The sequence below is a fragment of the Rhizopus microsporus genome (assembly GCF_002708625.1).
Source record: "Rhizopus microsporus ATCC 52813 unplaced genomic scaffold scaffold_6, whole genome shotgun sequence".
Lineage (NCBI taxonomy): Eukaryota > Fungi > Mucoromycota > Mucoromycetes > Mucorales > Rhizopodaceae > Rhizopus > Rhizopus microsporus.
Window position 1 is genome coordinate 525,588 of NW_019671921.1, and position 16,005 is coordinate 541,592.

The 16,005-nt window shown below is 38.5% G+C and overlaps 6 protein-coding genes across 6 annotated transcripts; 3 read left to right on the forward strand and 3 right to left on the reverse strand.

Annotated features, from left to right (window-relative positions):
* Positions 1–243: 243 nt before the first annotated feature.
* RHIMIDRAFT_291247 (uncharacterized protein) lies at positions 244–2,586 on the forward strand (the record flags this gene model as incomplete). The annotated part of the gene is made up of 10 exons (XM_023613797.1): positions 244–504; positions 534–633; positions 688–802; positions 833–921; positions 1,116–1,259; positions 1,284–1,322; positions 1,376–1,588; positions 1,641–1,722; positions 1,842–1,931; positions 1,982–2,586. The coding sequence occupies exons 1-10, from the start codon at positions 278–280 to the stop codon at positions 2,584–2,586; spliced, it is 1,704 nt and encodes a 567-aa protein (XP_023467257.1). The 5' UTR covers positions 244–277.
* Positions 2,587–3,923: 1,337 nt separating this feature from the next.
* On the reverse strand, positions 3,924–6,510 carry RHIMIDRAFT_121517 (Pkinase-domain-containing protein). Its single transcript, XM_023605412.1, has 7 exons — positions 6,159–6,510; positions 4,941–6,100; positions 4,700–4,887; positions 4,571–4,652; positions 4,432–4,511; positions 4,303–4,381; positions 3,924–4,245 (listed from the first exon to the last, which is right to left on the reverse strand). The coding sequence occupies exons 1-7, from the start codon at positions 6,424–6,426 to the stop codon at positions 4,210–4,212; spliced, it is 1,893 nt and encodes a 630-aa protein (XP_023467258.1). The 5' UTR covers positions 6,427–6,510; the 3' UTR covers positions 3,924–4,209.
* A 1,714-nt stretch (positions 6,511–8,224) lies between these two features.
* On the reverse strand, positions 8,225–8,380 carry RHIMIDRAFT_190946 (GATA-domain-containing protein; the record flags this gene model as incomplete). Its single annotated transcript, XM_023605942.1, has 1 exon — positions 8,225–8,380. A coding segment is annotated over one exon (156 nt), but the record flags the coding sequence as incomplete, so codon positions are not given.
* A 967-nt stretch (positions 8,381–9,347) lies between these two features.
* On the reverse strand, positions 9,348–11,118 carry RHIMIDRAFT_287381 (carboxyl transferase; the record flags this gene model as incomplete). The annotated part of the gene is made up of 6 exons (XM_023613468.1): positions 9,348–9,438; positions 9,494–9,664; positions 9,715–10,103; positions 10,150–10,306; positions 10,366–10,985; positions 11,038–11,118. 6 exons carry the CDS (start codon positions 11,116–11,118, stop codon positions 9,348–9,350), a joined length of 1,509 nt encoding a protein of 502 aa, XP_023467260.1.
* Positions 11,119–11,539: 421 nt separating this feature from the next.
* Positions 11,540–13,335, forward strand: RHIMIDRAFT_279765 (uncharacterized protein). The gene is made up of 4 exons (XM_023612863.1): positions 11,540–12,013; positions 12,070–12,441; positions 12,504–13,259; positions 13,313–13,335. The coding sequence occupies exons 1-3, from the start codon at positions 11,584–11,586 to the stop codon at positions 13,136–13,138; spliced, it is 1,437 nt and encodes a 478-aa protein (XP_023467261.1). The 5' UTR covers positions 11,540–11,583; the 3' UTR covers positions 13,139–13,259; positions 13,313–13,335.
* A 312-nt stretch (positions 13,336–13,647) lies between these two features.
* On the forward strand, positions 13,648–15,475 carry RHIMIDRAFT_225676 (uncharacterized protein). Its single transcript, XM_023607533.1, has 5 exons — positions 13,648–13,721; positions 13,782–13,894; positions 13,952–14,152; positions 14,200–14,339; positions 14,392–15,475. Exons 1-5 carry the CDS (start codon positions 13,701–13,703, stop codon positions 14,997–14,999), a joined length of 1,083 nt encoding a protein of 360 aa, XP_023467262.1. The 5' UTR covers positions 13,648–13,700; the 3' UTR covers positions 15,000–15,475.
* Positions 15,476–16,005: the final 530 nt, after the last annotated feature.

Here is a 16,005-nt window from a genome sequence, read left to right on the forward strand (position 1 = left end):
TTCTTATTAACTTGCCTAAGATGCCCAAGCCTTCTTTTCCGTAAAGAGAAGGCTCCATCGTTCCGATATCAAATAAAAAAGAAAAAGGAAAAAAGAAAAAGATAGGGTTGTTTGACAATTAAAGATGATTGTTTTCAATCTCAGAGCTTCTCGTGTATCGTTGGCAATAAACACCCAAAAAAATTTAGTAGTCACGAAATGAATACGAAGCTTGCCCCTATTCTGATATGGAGAAAAAAAGTTTAATTGTAGACTTTTACGCGTTTTTCTAGTAACTATGCCTATCACTAATATCAGCGACAGCTTCACAATCCACATCATTCCTGAATATGATGATGAAGTTACCACTAGTCGTTTTGCTAATGAAGCAGACTTTGAAGAGTGGTTCAGCAATATTGCCCAGAAACATGCTAACTGGAGCCTTCGCCAAAGCTGGACTAACGAGAAAGCAAAATCTTTTCTTGGCCAGTCTCTTGCAATCACTTTGAGATTGAATACTATCAAGTATCAATGTGATCATGCAAGAAAGCTAGAACGAAAAAATCGATCAAGATCGAAGAACATGTTAATCAAAACATGGTTTGGAAGTCTATCAAGGATTTTCGTAGGATGGACGAAGCTCGTCTTTTGCAAGTATGTATTCTTTTATTATTGGAGCTCATATGATAGCTTCTGATTTTTGTCTAGATCGAACAAAATGATATCTCTTCTTCTTTTTCTCCTTCGCTTCGAATCAGTTATTACGACGTTAGAGACGTCATCAATGCTAGGTTGATGAAATTGAGAGGAAGAGCTATTCTTGGTAAGGATAGTTTCCAAATTTGAATGGAAGAGCTGGTCGAAAAAGGAGCAAAGACTTTGCTCAAGGTGCACGAAGATGGACCGTTTTTTGCTTCTTGGGCTGCTAAATGGCAAATGAAGGTAAAGTTTCTTGATGAAAAGTGCATCTATGTCAGCTAAATCTAAGCATAACTATAGCATTTACAGGAAGCCGAAGAGTGGTGCATAGACTTGACACACAAAACATGCAAATCATTCAATGACCTAAAAAGAATGGCTACTTGTTCACTGTCGTTGTTAGAAGCTCTACCACTAGCAAAGGCCCTCCTGTTTAGGTCTTTGTTACCGATCATGAGATCATTCCCACCTTGCGTCAGTGGCTAAATTGGTTGAAAGACAACGTTAATCTTAACGTCAAAAGAATCATGGTCGATTGTAGTCCCACGGAAATTGCTGCTATAAGAGAAGTCTTTGATAATGTAAACATACTTTTATGCCATTAGCATATCAAGCGTTCGTGGGAAACTCACATAAAGAGAGACGTAAGTTTTAAATATGTGTTTAATGCATACGTTAAACATTATGTAACGTTTAGGTGAAAATAAACAAGTCTACTCAAGAAACAAAGCTGGTAAGAGATGATGCTCGTGCTAATCTGAATAGCATGATGTACTCTGAAACGCCGGAAGTATTCAATCTGGCTCATCAGCTGTTCCTTGTTGAAAATGAGGAATCTGAAGTATTCCTTGTATACTTCAGCAGCTTGTGGCTTCCGAAAAAGGAATTGTGGTTCAAAGCGTGGAGACAGGTAATCATTATTGCTTATTGCTCATCATAAAAACAAATATCCTAATCTGAAGTTTTACTCAAGTTCTCACTTGGATATTACTTTTCATTTTATGGCCAATAATTTCGTGTGGGTATTTATCGTTACTCTCGGGAGTGTAGTGTCCCCAAAGAGACCTGAAAATAATTACTCTTACCACAAGATAAATACCCTGTCCTTTCATATACAGGAAGCAATGTAGTGCATAAGATATGATATACTATATCGCGTGAAGGCAGTTGGGAAGAGGCTGAAGTTATATCAGATGAGGAAGACCATGAACGAGAAGCAGAATTGTTGCCGCACAAAGCAAAACAGCCTTTAGGTGAAGATGCTTCAAGCCGACGAATAGGACAATTAAAGTCAATAGTGAAGCATTTAGTTTTTCACAATCCAAAATTATTTCAGAGATCGATGTTAAAGCGCAATCTTGTGATACAACAGATAAAGAAACTTCAGCATGCACCCTAATTGTCAACACCGTAAAACTATTTCTACCCTTTAAAGAGAAACACAGCGCCATAGCTCATCAATCGTACTTCTGTATATGGACAAATGGTGTTTTAAAATATGCAGGATATTCAAAGTTTACTATGGTGTTACACCCTTCCACATCGTTCTCCTCACTAAACGCACTGCATTTGGATGCGCGTACACTGTATCAGCTGCTGGCCCAGAAACTAACCGAAGTAAATCAAGACCAATCATCAGATCAAGAGGGAAAGCTGGCAAGTAAACTAGTAGTCTACAGGTACGACCAGCAACCGATTACGTCACTTGAATTTGCATGGCAAAACAAAGATGCAGCCTTTAATGCTATCATTAATATGGACGTGCTGCAGACTAGCTGCAGATCATATGGCTTAGGTTTTGCTTATAAGATAATCTGCCTCCCAGGCTTGACGATTACACGTATTTTGGGTACACAAGAAAAGGCTATCAATATCCTTAACGAGCTGAAGAAAGCGTCCTACGAATAGAGACTTTTAAAGAATCCCAATATCATCCTAGAATGCCATAAGTCCAAAGGAAGCCTCTCCGCCGAAATAAAGTTCTTGTCAGATGTAATCAAGCAATTAGAAGGTGACTTGAAAAAGATATTGAATTCTCAAAACAAAAGCAATTTCTCTGGGCAAATACGCACACTAAAAAATCAATGGGGAAAAAGAGATAAGGACAGGCTGCATAAAGATATTAAACCTCTGAAAATTGCACGAAATTCGTCTTACGAAAAGGTAAATCAGCTGAAAGACGAACTCGCACAAAGCAGGCAACAGCTCTATTTCAAGCAAATGGCAAGCCGATACCATGCTAAGCTACCTAAAACTAAAGAACCCTCTCTAAGCAATCGAACTTTTATAAAGAAAGATGAAGAGGGCCTATCAATGCTGAAGCATGTGAACTGGCGCCTCCAAATGGTTTCCTTTTTGCAGGCACAGACAATGGTTTGGTGAAAATGACAGCCTCGGTTCCACTTTCATTACAAAGAGCGAAATTTCATTTAAAGCTCTATAACCACTACGCAGCTTTGGAAAGTGCAGAAATAGATGAAATATCACAACTGGATTTGAATGATGAAGAAAGCCCCTTTCTGAACTTGCCCAAAATAATTGGGACGCCAGCTGGTGATGTTGATCTGGGTTGCGACTATTTCCGCCAAAGAAGCTGGAAGGGAAGAAGAAAGAAACAGAAGAAGAAAAGAAGATGCAGACGATAGAAGATGCTATGAGCAAATTAAACACGGGCAACAGTGCCATATCAACAGGCTAACATCCAACTTTGAAACAAATTTTGGTAACCGCAACCAAATGCGAATTTTTTACTATAATGCAAAAAGTATCAACCAGCGGCGGCACATTGAACTGCAAAAAGCCCGTTATTGTCATAAGCTATGCCGAAAAGAGCGATTAAAGCCCATGCATACGGCAGGTAATGCATCTTTAAATCATTTTGTATGACTACTGATGTGTATTGTCTTGATGCTTGTCGAGGACAAAGGAACAGGGGTCAGTTCCAGGATTAAAGGCCTCAGGGTGATACGGGGGCAAGTGGAAAGAGAACATGCATACTGAAGCAATCAACGTTTGTGTGACGAACGAGAACAAGACATCTCAGATCTGTGTCTTTTGCTTTAAGAAGTTGGCTCACCCAAAGCCAAAAGAAATAAAAATGGAAAGACAGCATTCAAGAGTGCAAATCCCTCATGTGCCTCAGTAAGGAACGGGAAAGCAGTCAAATCAAGAAACGCATTATCTGCTCTGGTGATTGGCCTTGTAGGCTTTGGCACCATACTTTTTGATGAAAAATTTCCAGCTTATAATCCAATCAGTCAAAATAATACCGAATATTTTATCAATATCACATCTGCCTTCTTGAATCGAAGCGTAGATAGGCAACCACGTTGCAGTTCTGGAGGTAAGAATGGTTAAGCACAGCATAAAGAAGCAGAATTTAATTTTCTTTTTATTTTGTAACTGCTTCATTTTTGTGGTGATTTATCGTTACTCCTCGTGTATGAAGGAGAGGGGTATTTTGTTTATTTGAATAAATTAGTTGTAATTCATTATAAAAAGTGCTCACTGTCATTGTCGTCATTATCATTGTTATTGCTTGTTTGATTTTAGCTTTATTAATGCATCCTATATGATACTATGATTAGAAAGAGGGAGAAGGATATTTAAAAAGACTAAACGTACCTTGAAATTGAAACTGTCATTTGGCTGAACAAAGGGATGCTCTAACAGTTGCTTTGCTGTAGGTCGATCTTCAGGGTTACTACACAACCAGTGTTAGTTTTGATTGCAGAATGGATGACAAACACTTACATTCTGAAACACCGCTCAAGGAAATCCTTTGCCTCGGGTGAGATATTAGAGGGTATTTCGGGTGACTTGTGATTACCAATCTAATAAGGACCCATGTTAGTATATTGTTATTCATATATTGGCTCATATACATCTTTACCGCATATAAAGCTGCAAGGCTTGTCAGATGCATCCATGGATGCGTTCCAGTTAGCATCTCGAGTACAGTACATCCCAAGCTCCTGTTCAAATGTTTAATTACAGAATCCATTGTATTTTCCTTTCTTACCAAATATCCACTTTTGCACTATAGTTGTTAGTAAGTGCCTCTGGTGCCATCCAAAATACGGTTCCTTTCATGGTTGAGTTGTTGGATACACTGTCATACGCACTTTCATTTTGATTTTTGGATAATCCAAAGTCTGTAATTTTACAAATGCCATTTTGGTCAATGAGTACATTTCCTGCCTTGATATCCTAAAGAAAAAGAGAATAAGATGGATGATTTACTGTGAAAAACAATAGCTTACTCTATGAAGAATACCACGTTCGTGTAGGTACTCTAGACCCTGAAGTATTTGACGGGTGAAAAATGAAATTAAGGGTTCTTCAAAGACACTGTACTGCTTTAATAAACTGGCAATACTCCCGCCTGGCACGTATTCGAGAAAGATAAAGATGAGCCCTTCGTCAGGATTAAAGTCATACCCCATGTACTGTACAATATTGATATGATCAAGATCTTTGAGGAGCGAAATTTCGTGATAGAGAGCATCCGCTGCTTCTTTTAGATCCTGGTTGCGCTTATCTGCTTGGGTGACGGCAACATCAACTTGCTTGACGGCAATCCATTCACCTGTAGCTACATTGAGCGCATGGTAAACACGACCAAAGGAACCTCGGCCGATGAGTTCACCACGCATCCACTGCATTCTAGTTGGCACGGGTTTATCACTGGCTACGATGCACCCTTCTTCACCCGGTTTCACGCGCTCGACCTTGCTGCCCCACATCTTGGTGCTTTTTCGTCTCAACACTGTATTGCCTACATTTCGTGTCTCTTGTCTCCAGCGTCGGTGAGCCTCTTTAGCAACCACACGTACGGATGGTCTATGACCGTGCAGTCTCCTGGAGATGCTGGGTGGAATAGCATTATTCTCAACCGTAATTTCTTTATCCAAATCGTGGCCTGGCAGGTACTGATCAATGTTGCGGTACAATTTCTCTACAGACGGACGTTCGCCAAGAACATCATCTTCTGCAAAGGCATCACCGTCGCTCTTTTGAGATCCAATCGGCGACGGTGGTTCTGTCGGGGTGGCGCTGCTGCTAGTAAATGATTTGACGGCGGTAAAGTCCAAGTCATCGTTTCTTGGCGTGGGAGGATCATAGAGGGAGATACCCTCGACGTTCAGCTGCTGCTCGACTGGCCATGAAGAAGGCTGTGTGTTTAGCAGATGCTTGGACGGAGGTGTTGCCCAAAGCTCACTGGACGGAATTGAAGGTGGATTGGCAAAACGATAGCCAGCTGGCGCCAGTACGTATCGAACATAATGAGGGTCATGATAGGTCGATCTCTGTTGACACATGAGCTCATATCCTTCAACCGGTACAACCAACACACGATTAGTCCTGCTGTCGTCCGATGATTGGCACACACGGACGAGCTCTTCATCGGTCAGAGGAATAGCTAAAACTGAGTTTAGTAAAATGTAGTCATGACAAAAAGGAAATGCAGGTGACATTACTAGACTGGACACCGTTTTCGTGATAAAAATAAAAGTACGAAGGATCAGCGTCAATCGACAGCTTTTGTAAGACAGCATGCTTAATTGTCAGAGCATCGCTTGATTCTTTGATCCACAGCTTTATGAAGGTGTCTGCATCCAAAGTGACCTGGATTCGTCTATCTTGAGTCAATGCGTGTTGAAGAGGGACACGCTTGCCAAGCAATTTAGAAAGAATCTCTGGGTCGCTTGGGTTGATTCTCGGACTCGTTGGACTTTTTGTTTTCATGTGGAGTATGCTGGGTTGAAAGGCCTCGAGTATTTTAGATACATTGGATTCAGTTGAGGAAGTACGTTTGGGTATATATTGACTAATATCGAAATGCTGATTATTAGGTGAGGTAGTAATTTTAGTATGATTATTGGCAGAAGGGATGATGATACGAGGTAATGATTGTCTATGTAAATGCTGGTGTTGTGCCTATTTTAGAATAGATAAATAAGGTAAAAGTATATGCACACAATACTATATACAGTACTTGATCTGCTTTCACTTGTTGAATAGCTGATAATAACCTTTGTTTCTCTGAATGGCTGATATGAACATGATTTAATACATCATCTAATTTTTCCATTGTCAAGTTTAAAAATTGATCATGCTGGATTCTATGTTCTAATATAAATATGAGTTCATGTTATAATCTACAAAAAAATTGTTACCATAAAAAACGGGTACTAGGGGACTCCAACCATTTGTGATTAACCACTTTCTAACATTATCTGATGTCCAAACGATGGGTTTATCCTGTATCATAATCACATATATATTAAATATAAAGGAAGGAAGAAAAAAAAGGAAAATCTCTCTTACTCTTTCCCTTTTTTCTTGCCAATGGGATGTTGTGTAACAATGAGGTTTCTATGGAAATAGTAACCATGGCATAATGATAGAGACAAAAAAGGGGAGAAAAAAGAAAGGAGAAGCACACCGCTTCGAAAAATAAAGTCGCACATACCATCAAAGTAAAGTCTATTGTAAAAAACGTGATAGTGATATTTTACAATAGTTGATTTATATGGCTATTTTAAGCAGTATCATGAAAATAAAAGATAAGGTTTGAGACACCCTTTTTTCTATTTGCCCAGTCTTTCTTTTTTTCTTTCTAAGCATGATTTTATATCACAAAAAAGGAGATGCAGGTAAGGCAGTTGCGAATTCAACTCGAATAGCAATGTTGATTCTCGTTCTTTCACTACTTAAGGGATATAGTATTTTATATGGCTTGAAAGTAAAACAATTACAAAAATATCTCAAAGGGCATGTGAAAGCTTTACAATGCTTAAACGTTATGCTATTGAAAAAAAGAAAACAGAAATTTGATAAAGGGCAATAACTTCATGGCTAGCAAGTTAGGCCCCATTGTCCTGCTAATCAAACCTCTAAAGAAGTATACATTAATCATAAGTGAGGTACTGCGGCTCTTTACTGCTGAATTTATCATACTTTGTTGGCTTTCAATAAACAAAAAGTGCCACCGTATTTGTTATTTTTACGCATTTACCCTTGAAAAGGATAACTCGGGTGGGTGAGATTGTAAAGTTATATCAGCCTGTTAATTATAAGAACTCTTGAGATGTATTTTTGTCAAAGGACATCTGCACCTAGTCGCTTATACCATGCATAAATGGATTAATCGGTTAATTTTGCGCTCCCCTGAGCTTATGCCTTAGTGATGTTTAAAAACCAATATCTTGGCATGAGCAGTATTGCCAAGATATACTCAGTCACTTTTCGCTTTGTCTTGATCCTTATAGGGCGTATTACTATGATTTATTGGTATTTATCTCGGCTACTTTCTTCTTTTCTGTCTACATTTATCCCATTGTCTTCCTTTATTAAGGTACTTTCAACGGATACGCGCTCGTCAATAGTAGTAATCTTTACCATCTTTGTACAGCTTTGAATGCTCATTGCGAACTTTGTTCAGTTTATTATGAAAATATTAAATAGTTTTATTTACAATAAATAATTACTTTGATCTTCTTTTACTCTTTTTTTTTGTCGACCGTCTTTTCATGTTTCCAGATCTATTTCGTTTTTTAATGACATCAGTTTTTAAACTCAGCGGACGAACCACACCATGAAGTTTCAAGAATAGGCCACATGCATTGCATAAAACCTCGCCCTCTGGGTTCCTTCGCCAAAGGGGAGTATTTGTCGTTTCACAGTTACTACATTTTATATCGCAATCCACTTCTTTTTTAATTTGTTTCTTTGCTTGTGTGATCAATGGTGTTGATTTCTTTTTATGGCTGGATCCCCAATCAGGGTCGTCATCCTCCTCTTCTATTTCTTCATATTCTTCCTCTTCAAATATATATTCTTCTTCTTCCTCTGGCTCTTCTTGTTCTTCTTCATCTTCAGTCACTTGATGGTATGTATCATCCATTAGCTCTTTGTCAGATAATATCACATCTTCGTCACTTAGTTGTAAAGGGGAGTATGAAAGGGATTCATGCTGAAATGATTCTTCATTCAGGGATTCACCAGAGGATGGTATTATGTCTTCATCTTGATGATGTATAAATAAAGAAGGATCCAGGTTAGGGGATAATAGATCATGTGTTGCTGTGCTTGATAGTATTTGCAATGGATGAATGTGAGATATTTGCTGTTCTTGATTTAAATAAAGAGAACAATTGGTTTGATTGCCCATGACAAATGAAGGGTTAATGGTATGGGCTTCTTGTAGTAAAAATGGTCTTTGTGCGTAAAATGAGTACATGATTAAAGAAGAAAAGAGAAAAGAATGAAAGAGAGGGAAGCAAAGAACTAGTATTTATGGTGAAATGCGTGCATCAAATGACGAGCGTTTCCTTGACATCGTGTGTGACACGAAATTTTTCGAAACATTACCTTGTCCACAAGGCAAAATTCATTTGTTCAGGCTTTGTTTTACTATGCACACCCCATTTGATAAGCAAACTTTGTTTTCAAATAGAGATAAAAATTTTTAATAGGAAATTTTTACGTTCCCACACGATATGATAGATAATCGCTATAGCAACAATTAAGAGATAATGTAAATAAACATATAAATAAAGAAAATAGCATCTAGACCATACTCACACAGCATATGTTCATATGAAGAGTATTTCAACCAATCAAATAAGAACTTTATTCTCGTCGATCAATCTTTACACGTGCCTCTACAAAAAACTACCGTGCTTTTTCGCTGGATTTACTAAATTTTTTAATTTCAACAAGTTGAGCTGCTCAATCAATCTCGCTCGTGTGTGCCTAGTGATGGTCATGAGGAATGTTGATGTAAATATTATTGTTTTTTTTTTTATACCTTGGTTCAACAATATCATCCAAATAGCCCTTCTTGGCTGCAAACAAGGGTGTTGCAAACCTCTCCTTATACTCCTTCTTCATCGCTGCCTTGTCTGGATGATTTCTGAAAATGATTTCTACTGCACCGCCTGCTCCCATGACAGCAATTTCAGCAGATGGCCATGCAACACTAAAGAAGCAAATAAGAATAATAAACAATATGCATTCAATCACACTTACTTGTAGTCCCCTCTTAAATGTTTTGAGCTCATCACAATATACGCTCCACCATAAGCTTTTCGCGTGATTACTGTCAGTTTGGGAACAGTTGCTTCACAATAAGCATAAAGCAACTTGGCACCGTGTTTGATGATCCCTCCATGCTCTTGAGATGTGCCTGGCATGAACCCAGGTACGTCTACAAAAGTTACCAAGGGGATGTTAAATGCATCACAAAATCGTATGAAACGTGCTGCTTTCAGAGATGCATCTATATCGAGCGCTCCAGAAGATACGAGTGGCTGATTGGCTATAACCCCAACAGGCTGTCCACTCAATCTTGCAAATCCCACTAAAATATTGCTAGCATAATCAGCTGATATTTCATAAAAGGAATGTGCATCAGTCACCTATAGTTTAATTAGTATGAAGAAAAACAAATAAAAGAAGTCTTACTCTGGCCACTATTTCCTTCATATCATACGCAATTGCAGAATCAGATGGTATAATTCTATCTATAGCCTCATCTTCTCTGTCAACTGGATCATCACATTCAACAGTAGGAGCTGACTCCCGATTGGATTGTGGTAAATAAGTGAGCAAGTCTCGGACTCTATTATATAAACCATTCAACATGACGTTTTTTCACGTCACCTTTTCTCACTAACTAACCCTTGTAATGCTTCGGCATCATTATCAAACGCATTATGGGCCACACCACTCTTTTCTGTATGTGTCCTGGCCCCTCCCAACTCTTCCTGGCTTACTTGTTCATTCAACACCGCCTTAACCACGTCAGGCCCAGTGACAAACATATAAGAGCTATCTCGAACCATGAATGTAAAGTCAGTCAATGCTGGACTGTAGACCGCACCACCTGCACAGGGCCCCATCACGACTGAAATTTGCGGTATTACGCCAGAGGCTAGTACATTCTTTTGAAATATATCTGCATACCCTGCCAATGAATTGACTCCTTCCTGGATTCTTGCTCCTCCACTGTCCTGAAGGCCAATGACAGGCGCACCTACCAACATTGCTTGATCCATCACTTTTAGTATTTTGTTCGCATTCGTCCTCGACAGACTGCCCCCTAACACAGTAAAGTCTTGGCTGTACACAAACACCCTTCGCCCATGAATTGTTCCATGTCCTGTGACGACACCGTCACCCGGTATCTTATGTTGGCTCATGTCAAAGTCCGTGCACTCATGCTCGACAAACGTATCATATTCTCGAAAAGAGCCCCTGTCTAATAATAATCCGAGTCGCTCTCTTGCTGTCAATTTTCCCTGTGGTTTTGTTCATTAATTATTTTATCTCTGCCCTTGATTTATATTTTACTTTCTTGTGTTGTGCTTCTATTCTGGCTGGACCCCCTCCTTCTTCAGCTTGTCTTCTTTTCTCATTTATTATTGTTGTCATTGTTGAATAGAATCTGCTCTAATCACAAAGTTGTTACTTCAAATGTCGTAACAAGTCAAATAGTTCTTACTTTTACTGCATTAGAATACAAATAGCAACTGGATCGTGTAATCAATTTTCTCGAAAGCATGCTTAAAAATGAATGAATAAAAAAAAAAGTGCCTGTGTATTGTTCAATAGTCGGGGCAAGAAATTCTCTCACACTTGCTCACTTAAAGCTTGTCCCCCTTTCTATATTTAGAGTGAAGATCATCCCCCTTTGATCTTTCTTCTCTCATACAAGCACACATCCCTACTTGTAATCTTTTTTCAGTAGACGCGTCTTTTACACATTAATGCTTAATTAAAGGTCAGACTTCATGCGTATTTTTTACGTCATTGCCATATTTGTTTTGATGTCAATAAATTAAAATTTCCTACTCTCTCTCTTTTTTTTACATTGTTTTCTCCCTCTCTCTTTATACAATGCCTCAGTATTTTAATACGACAGATGACTGGCTAACTCTAATAGGTGCTTCATTAGCGTTACTTGCTCTAGCTATGGTACCTATTTGTATAGGATCATCCATTTCGCTTCAAATGATGAAGACGCCGTCCAAGAAAAAGATTATGTTTGCTAATACAATGGATGAAGATGAAGTAAAGACTCAGGTGCTCTCTTCTCGTCACGCTCTTTTTTTCCCTATTGTCGGATTTATTGCTCTCTTTTACACCTATTTGGCGCTCAAGGCGATTGATCCGGAGTATATTAATGAAGGTATAGCGATCATGACATCCATTCTATCTACTGCTTTGATGTCAAACACGATCCTACTCGTTGCCAAGAACAATATTCCTAACCAATGGTTGGAAAAAATCGATGACTATCAATTTAGCTTTAGTCGACGAGGTCAGGGTAAGCTTACAGTATTAGAGTGTAATGGATTGATATTTATCCTCTTTATTTACCAGCCATGTGCGAACTTCATGTCACTGTGATTCATTTATTCATATTTGCCATTTCTATTGCGTTTTCTATTACCTATGCTGTCACTCAACACTGGGCAATTGGTGACCTCTTTGCTGTATCACTTATCATCAATGCTATTGGATTCCTCACCGTCGATTCCTTCTGTACAGGCTTTATTCTTCTATGCGGCATGCTAATTCATGATCTACTCTGGCTTTCGGGATCAGAAACCATTGTTGGAATAATAGAAAGCTTTTCAGGCGCTCCTACCAACATCGTTTGGCCCAGGTACATTGAAACGTTTGTCCTCAACAAGCTGGTTCAAGAAAATCAGTTGTTTACTACGTTCAGTATCACGGATATCATCATCCCAGGTAAGTGTGTTGTGTGTGTATATCAAGACGTTGTTGAATTGATATCTCCCCTCAAAAAACAGGCATCTTTGTAGCTTATTGTTTACGTTTTGACAGAGAAAGGGCATGGAATAAGGGCGTGACAAGTGATGAGTTTGATAAACCATTTTATAATGCTGCCGTGGTGGCCTATGCTGCAGGAGCTGGCGCTTCTATCATTGCCGTTCATTTAACGAAAAGGGCCCAATCAGCACTGCTTTACATTACCCCAGCTTTACTCCTTTCCGTTCTGCTAACTGCTATCAAAGAAAGAAACCTCCGTGAAGTGACCGACATGGCTCCTTTCATTCAATCAATCAAGAAGCTTAATTTTATGGCAGAACGTGACGAAAGACCGGAGCGATTTGTCCCCAGGTCACCATCCACGAGTGGTAAGAACGGTAAAAGCCGTAGCAGTAAGACTGGTAGAAGCAGAACAAGGAGCGTGAGTAAAGGAAAACGTACGAGGAGCAAGACAAGCAAACCGGTAGATGCCACTTTACCAGCTTCTACCGGAATCTCTGATATAGATGTCACTGTGCGGTCATCTCCTGAAAGTACCAAACAGGGTATAGTGAATGGCCATGAACACCAAATCACATCTGATAACTCAAGGAAGAGATACTCGAGTAGAATCAGCAAAAAGAAACAATTAGAAGACTATATTGAAACAGCTTAAGGCCTCGCTTTACACTTAGAAATATATATATATTTTTACCTCCTCTCTTTATTCTAAATAACTAATCTGAACAAACCAGCAGAAATAAACACTTGAAGCTACTTTAATGTCCAACTTGTTTCTATAAAATCTTAAACTTACCTACGCCAGCAACACCTAAACCTACTGCCGTACCTTGTTTGCCAGGTATCTTGTTTACTACTTTTGCTTGATGTAAGGCATATCCGCCCAAACCAGTAAAGGCAAGACTACCAGTTATTTTGCATGGCAAGCAGTCTTCATAGGGTTTATCTTGTTCTTTATTATCATTATTATTTAATATCGACTGTACTTTCTAATTTTTCATACAATCAGTTCAATCTTTCTTTTAACACACCTTGTATAATTACGTTAATCATGGCGAAAGAAGGACCATAGAAAATACACCTCTCTTTTCTTTATAAGAGCGGTTTCTGAAAGGTCCTTCTTTTTTCCGGCCTGGACTCTAATTCAAAATTGCATTGATGCAACTGACAAGCCTTTTTTTTCTTTTCCTTTTTCTCTTTCTCTTTACTATTACAATATGAGGCCCGCACGTGTACAAGTAAGTGGTAGTAGTAGTAATAGCTATGATAAGCACCATAACTTATATCCCATATGATAGGTATCTCAGGCAGAGCTTGATGAGTACATTAGAGAAAAAAGACCTGAAGGTGGAACATATAACATTTGGCATCATCGATACTCTGGATTAGAAAGAGATTTTAATAAAAGAAGGTTCGTGTGTAGAAGAAAATCAAAAAAAAAAAAAGAGTAGAAGCTTACATCATACAGTTATCGACCCAAGTATAAAGTGGACATTGCAAGGGATTCAGGAGAAACAGTGGGATCAAGAAATCCTAATGCTTACTTTTGTCTATTCTTTGCAAAAGGCATGTGTACACAAGGTCCTCGTTGCAATATGTGGCATCGTATTCCTAGAACAGATGATGTTTTTGAAACGACAATCGACTGCTTTGGACGTGATAAGTTTACGTAAGTCTTGTTTGATCTTGGTTGATCATACTCTCACTGTTATATAGCGATTTTCGTCAGGATATGGGTGGTGTAGGTGGATTTTTAAAGGAAAACCGTACACTATACGTTGGACGTATTGCTGTGACAGATGATGTAGATGAAGTCATTAAAAGACAGTTTGGTCAATTTGGACCATTAGAAAGAGGTACACGCGTGTGATGAAAACTTGTACAATAGAAAACTCACAATCATCATAGTGAGAATTCTGAAGGGTCGTGGTGTTGCATTTGTGACATACAAGACGAGAGCAAATGCAGAGTTCGCGAGAGAAGCCATGATGAATCAAAGCCTTGAAAATAATGAAATCATCAATGTCAGATGGGCTACGTCAGATCCTAACGCGATCGCAAATCGTTTGGATGCTGAAGATGATAAGAAAAGAGCAGCAGAAGAAGCAGCTCGAGAGGAAGAGGAACTGATTATAGAATTTGAAGAGGAACCAGAATTACCGCCAGAACCTCAGAAAAAAAGAAATGTAGTCCAAGCTGGTCTACAGGAATCAGACTCTGCTGCAAAAAAACAAAAAGAGGATGAAGTAAATGGATATGATTATACAGAAGAAGACATTGAAAATTATTATGATTATTATAACTCTGAGCAACAAGAACAGCAGCAATATCTAGAACAACAATATCAATATCAATATCAAGAGGAACCAGTTAAGGAAGAAGGCATTATTCCAAAAAAAGTACTTGATAATCTAAAAACTCTCACTAAAAATTCACCTGCAACTATCACAGCCAAAACAACAACCAATGACTCCTTGGGCGGTTTAGCTGATTATGGAAGCAGTGATGAAGAATAAGAATAAAAACTTATTTTACTCAGACTTGTTTGATGTTTAAACATCAAATTGGCCTTCTCGCAATTATACAACCTTGCAAAAACCCGTTCTCTCCTACTTCTCTTTCTATCATTTCCCACTTCAAAAGAAGCAAAGAAATAACAGAAAAAGAAAAAAGAAAAAACGCCATCTGCTCTGAACAAGGATGGAGATTCATCATTGTAAAATAAGTTGAAAGAAAAAAAGAAAAAACTTCGTCTAATTTCGAACTTGATTCGACCAAGAGCCTGTATATTTGTATTATATAAAGCTGGCTTTGAAATACTGAGATGCACCATCTCGAGAAAAGAATTCCATCGCGTATCAGCCTCAGTCTTTCACTGTTTCAATTATCATTTACCACTTCCACTTGGCAAATCAGCCCTTATTACCAATACGCGGTAACAGTTTTTCGACTGGGTTCGTCGTAGCAGTACGGTGGCTATCAACAATAACGGCACCTGTCAGAAAAAACGTCAACCCTGTTCGTCTACAGAGCCATTGGTAGCGCTTGAGACGGTCAACTTTAGGTTTGCTCATCCCAATGAGGTTGACTTTTTTCACGACATTTGTAGCCCCTTTTAAGTTCAGTAACTGAAAATATATAAATATAGAACGATTTTTCAAAGAATAAAGAGTCATTCATCAAACTAAAATGAAGTCATCCGCCATCTTTCTTGCTACTCTTTTCATGATTCTTTGTCCTCAACAACGTAATTTATGCAAAACGTCCTTTTTGTTCTCTTGCAATGTTTACCTGCAGAAACTGGGGATATCGTGATGCTATACACTCTTTCCGGAAAGTAATTTTTTTTTTTTTTGTAAAATGGTATATTTTATTCAAGTACCGCCAGTTAGCTTGTACTTATTAAAGAAAATAATAAAGAACATAGAAGCACGGAACAAAATAAAGGTTGCGTTAACCTGAGCGAGATGTTTTTAGACGCTCTCTATAGATATTCTCATCATGTATTCGCTTGATTGCTTG

Excerpts from the sequence above, each read along its gene's own strand:
- RHIMIDRAFT_225676 (XM_023607533.1), top strand. The coding sequence starts at position 13,701 with ATGAGGCCCGCACGTGTACAA. Across the intron at positions 13,722-13,781 it reads TGAGGCCCGCACGTGTACAA|GTATCTCAGGCAGAGCTTGA; the intron begins GTAAGTGGTAGT and ends CCCATATGATAG. Across the intron at positions 14,340-14,391 it reads ATTTGGACCATTAGAAAGAG|TGAGAATTCTGAAGGGTCGT; the intron begins GTACACGCGTGT and ends CAATCATCATAG.
- RHIMIDRAFT_279765 (XM_023612863.1), top strand. The coding sequence starts at position 11,584 with ATGCCTCAGTATTTTAATACGACAGATGACTGGCTAACTCTAATAGGT. Across the intron at positions 12,014-12,069 it reads CTTTAGTCGACGAGGTCAGG|CCATGTGCGAACTTCATGTC; the intron begins GTAAGCTTACAG and ends TTTATTTACCAG. Across the intron at positions 12,442-12,503 it reads CACGGATATCATCATCCCAG|GCATCTTTGTAGCTTATTGT; the intron begins GTAAGTGTGTTG and ends CTCAAAAAACAG.
- RHIMIDRAFT_121517 (XM_023605412.1), bottom strand. The coding sequence starts at position 6,426 with ATGAAAACAAAAAGTCCAACGAGTCCGAGAATCAACCCAAGCGACCCA. Across the intron at positions 4,888-4,940 it reads AACGTGGTATTCTTCATAGA|GATATCAAGGCAGGAAATGT; the intron begins GTAAGCTATTGT and ends CTTTTTCTTTAG. Across the intron at positions 4,512-4,570 it reads GCCTTGCAGCTTTATATGCG|ATTGGTAATCACAAGTCACC; the intron begins GTAAAGATGTAT and ends GGTCCTTATTAG.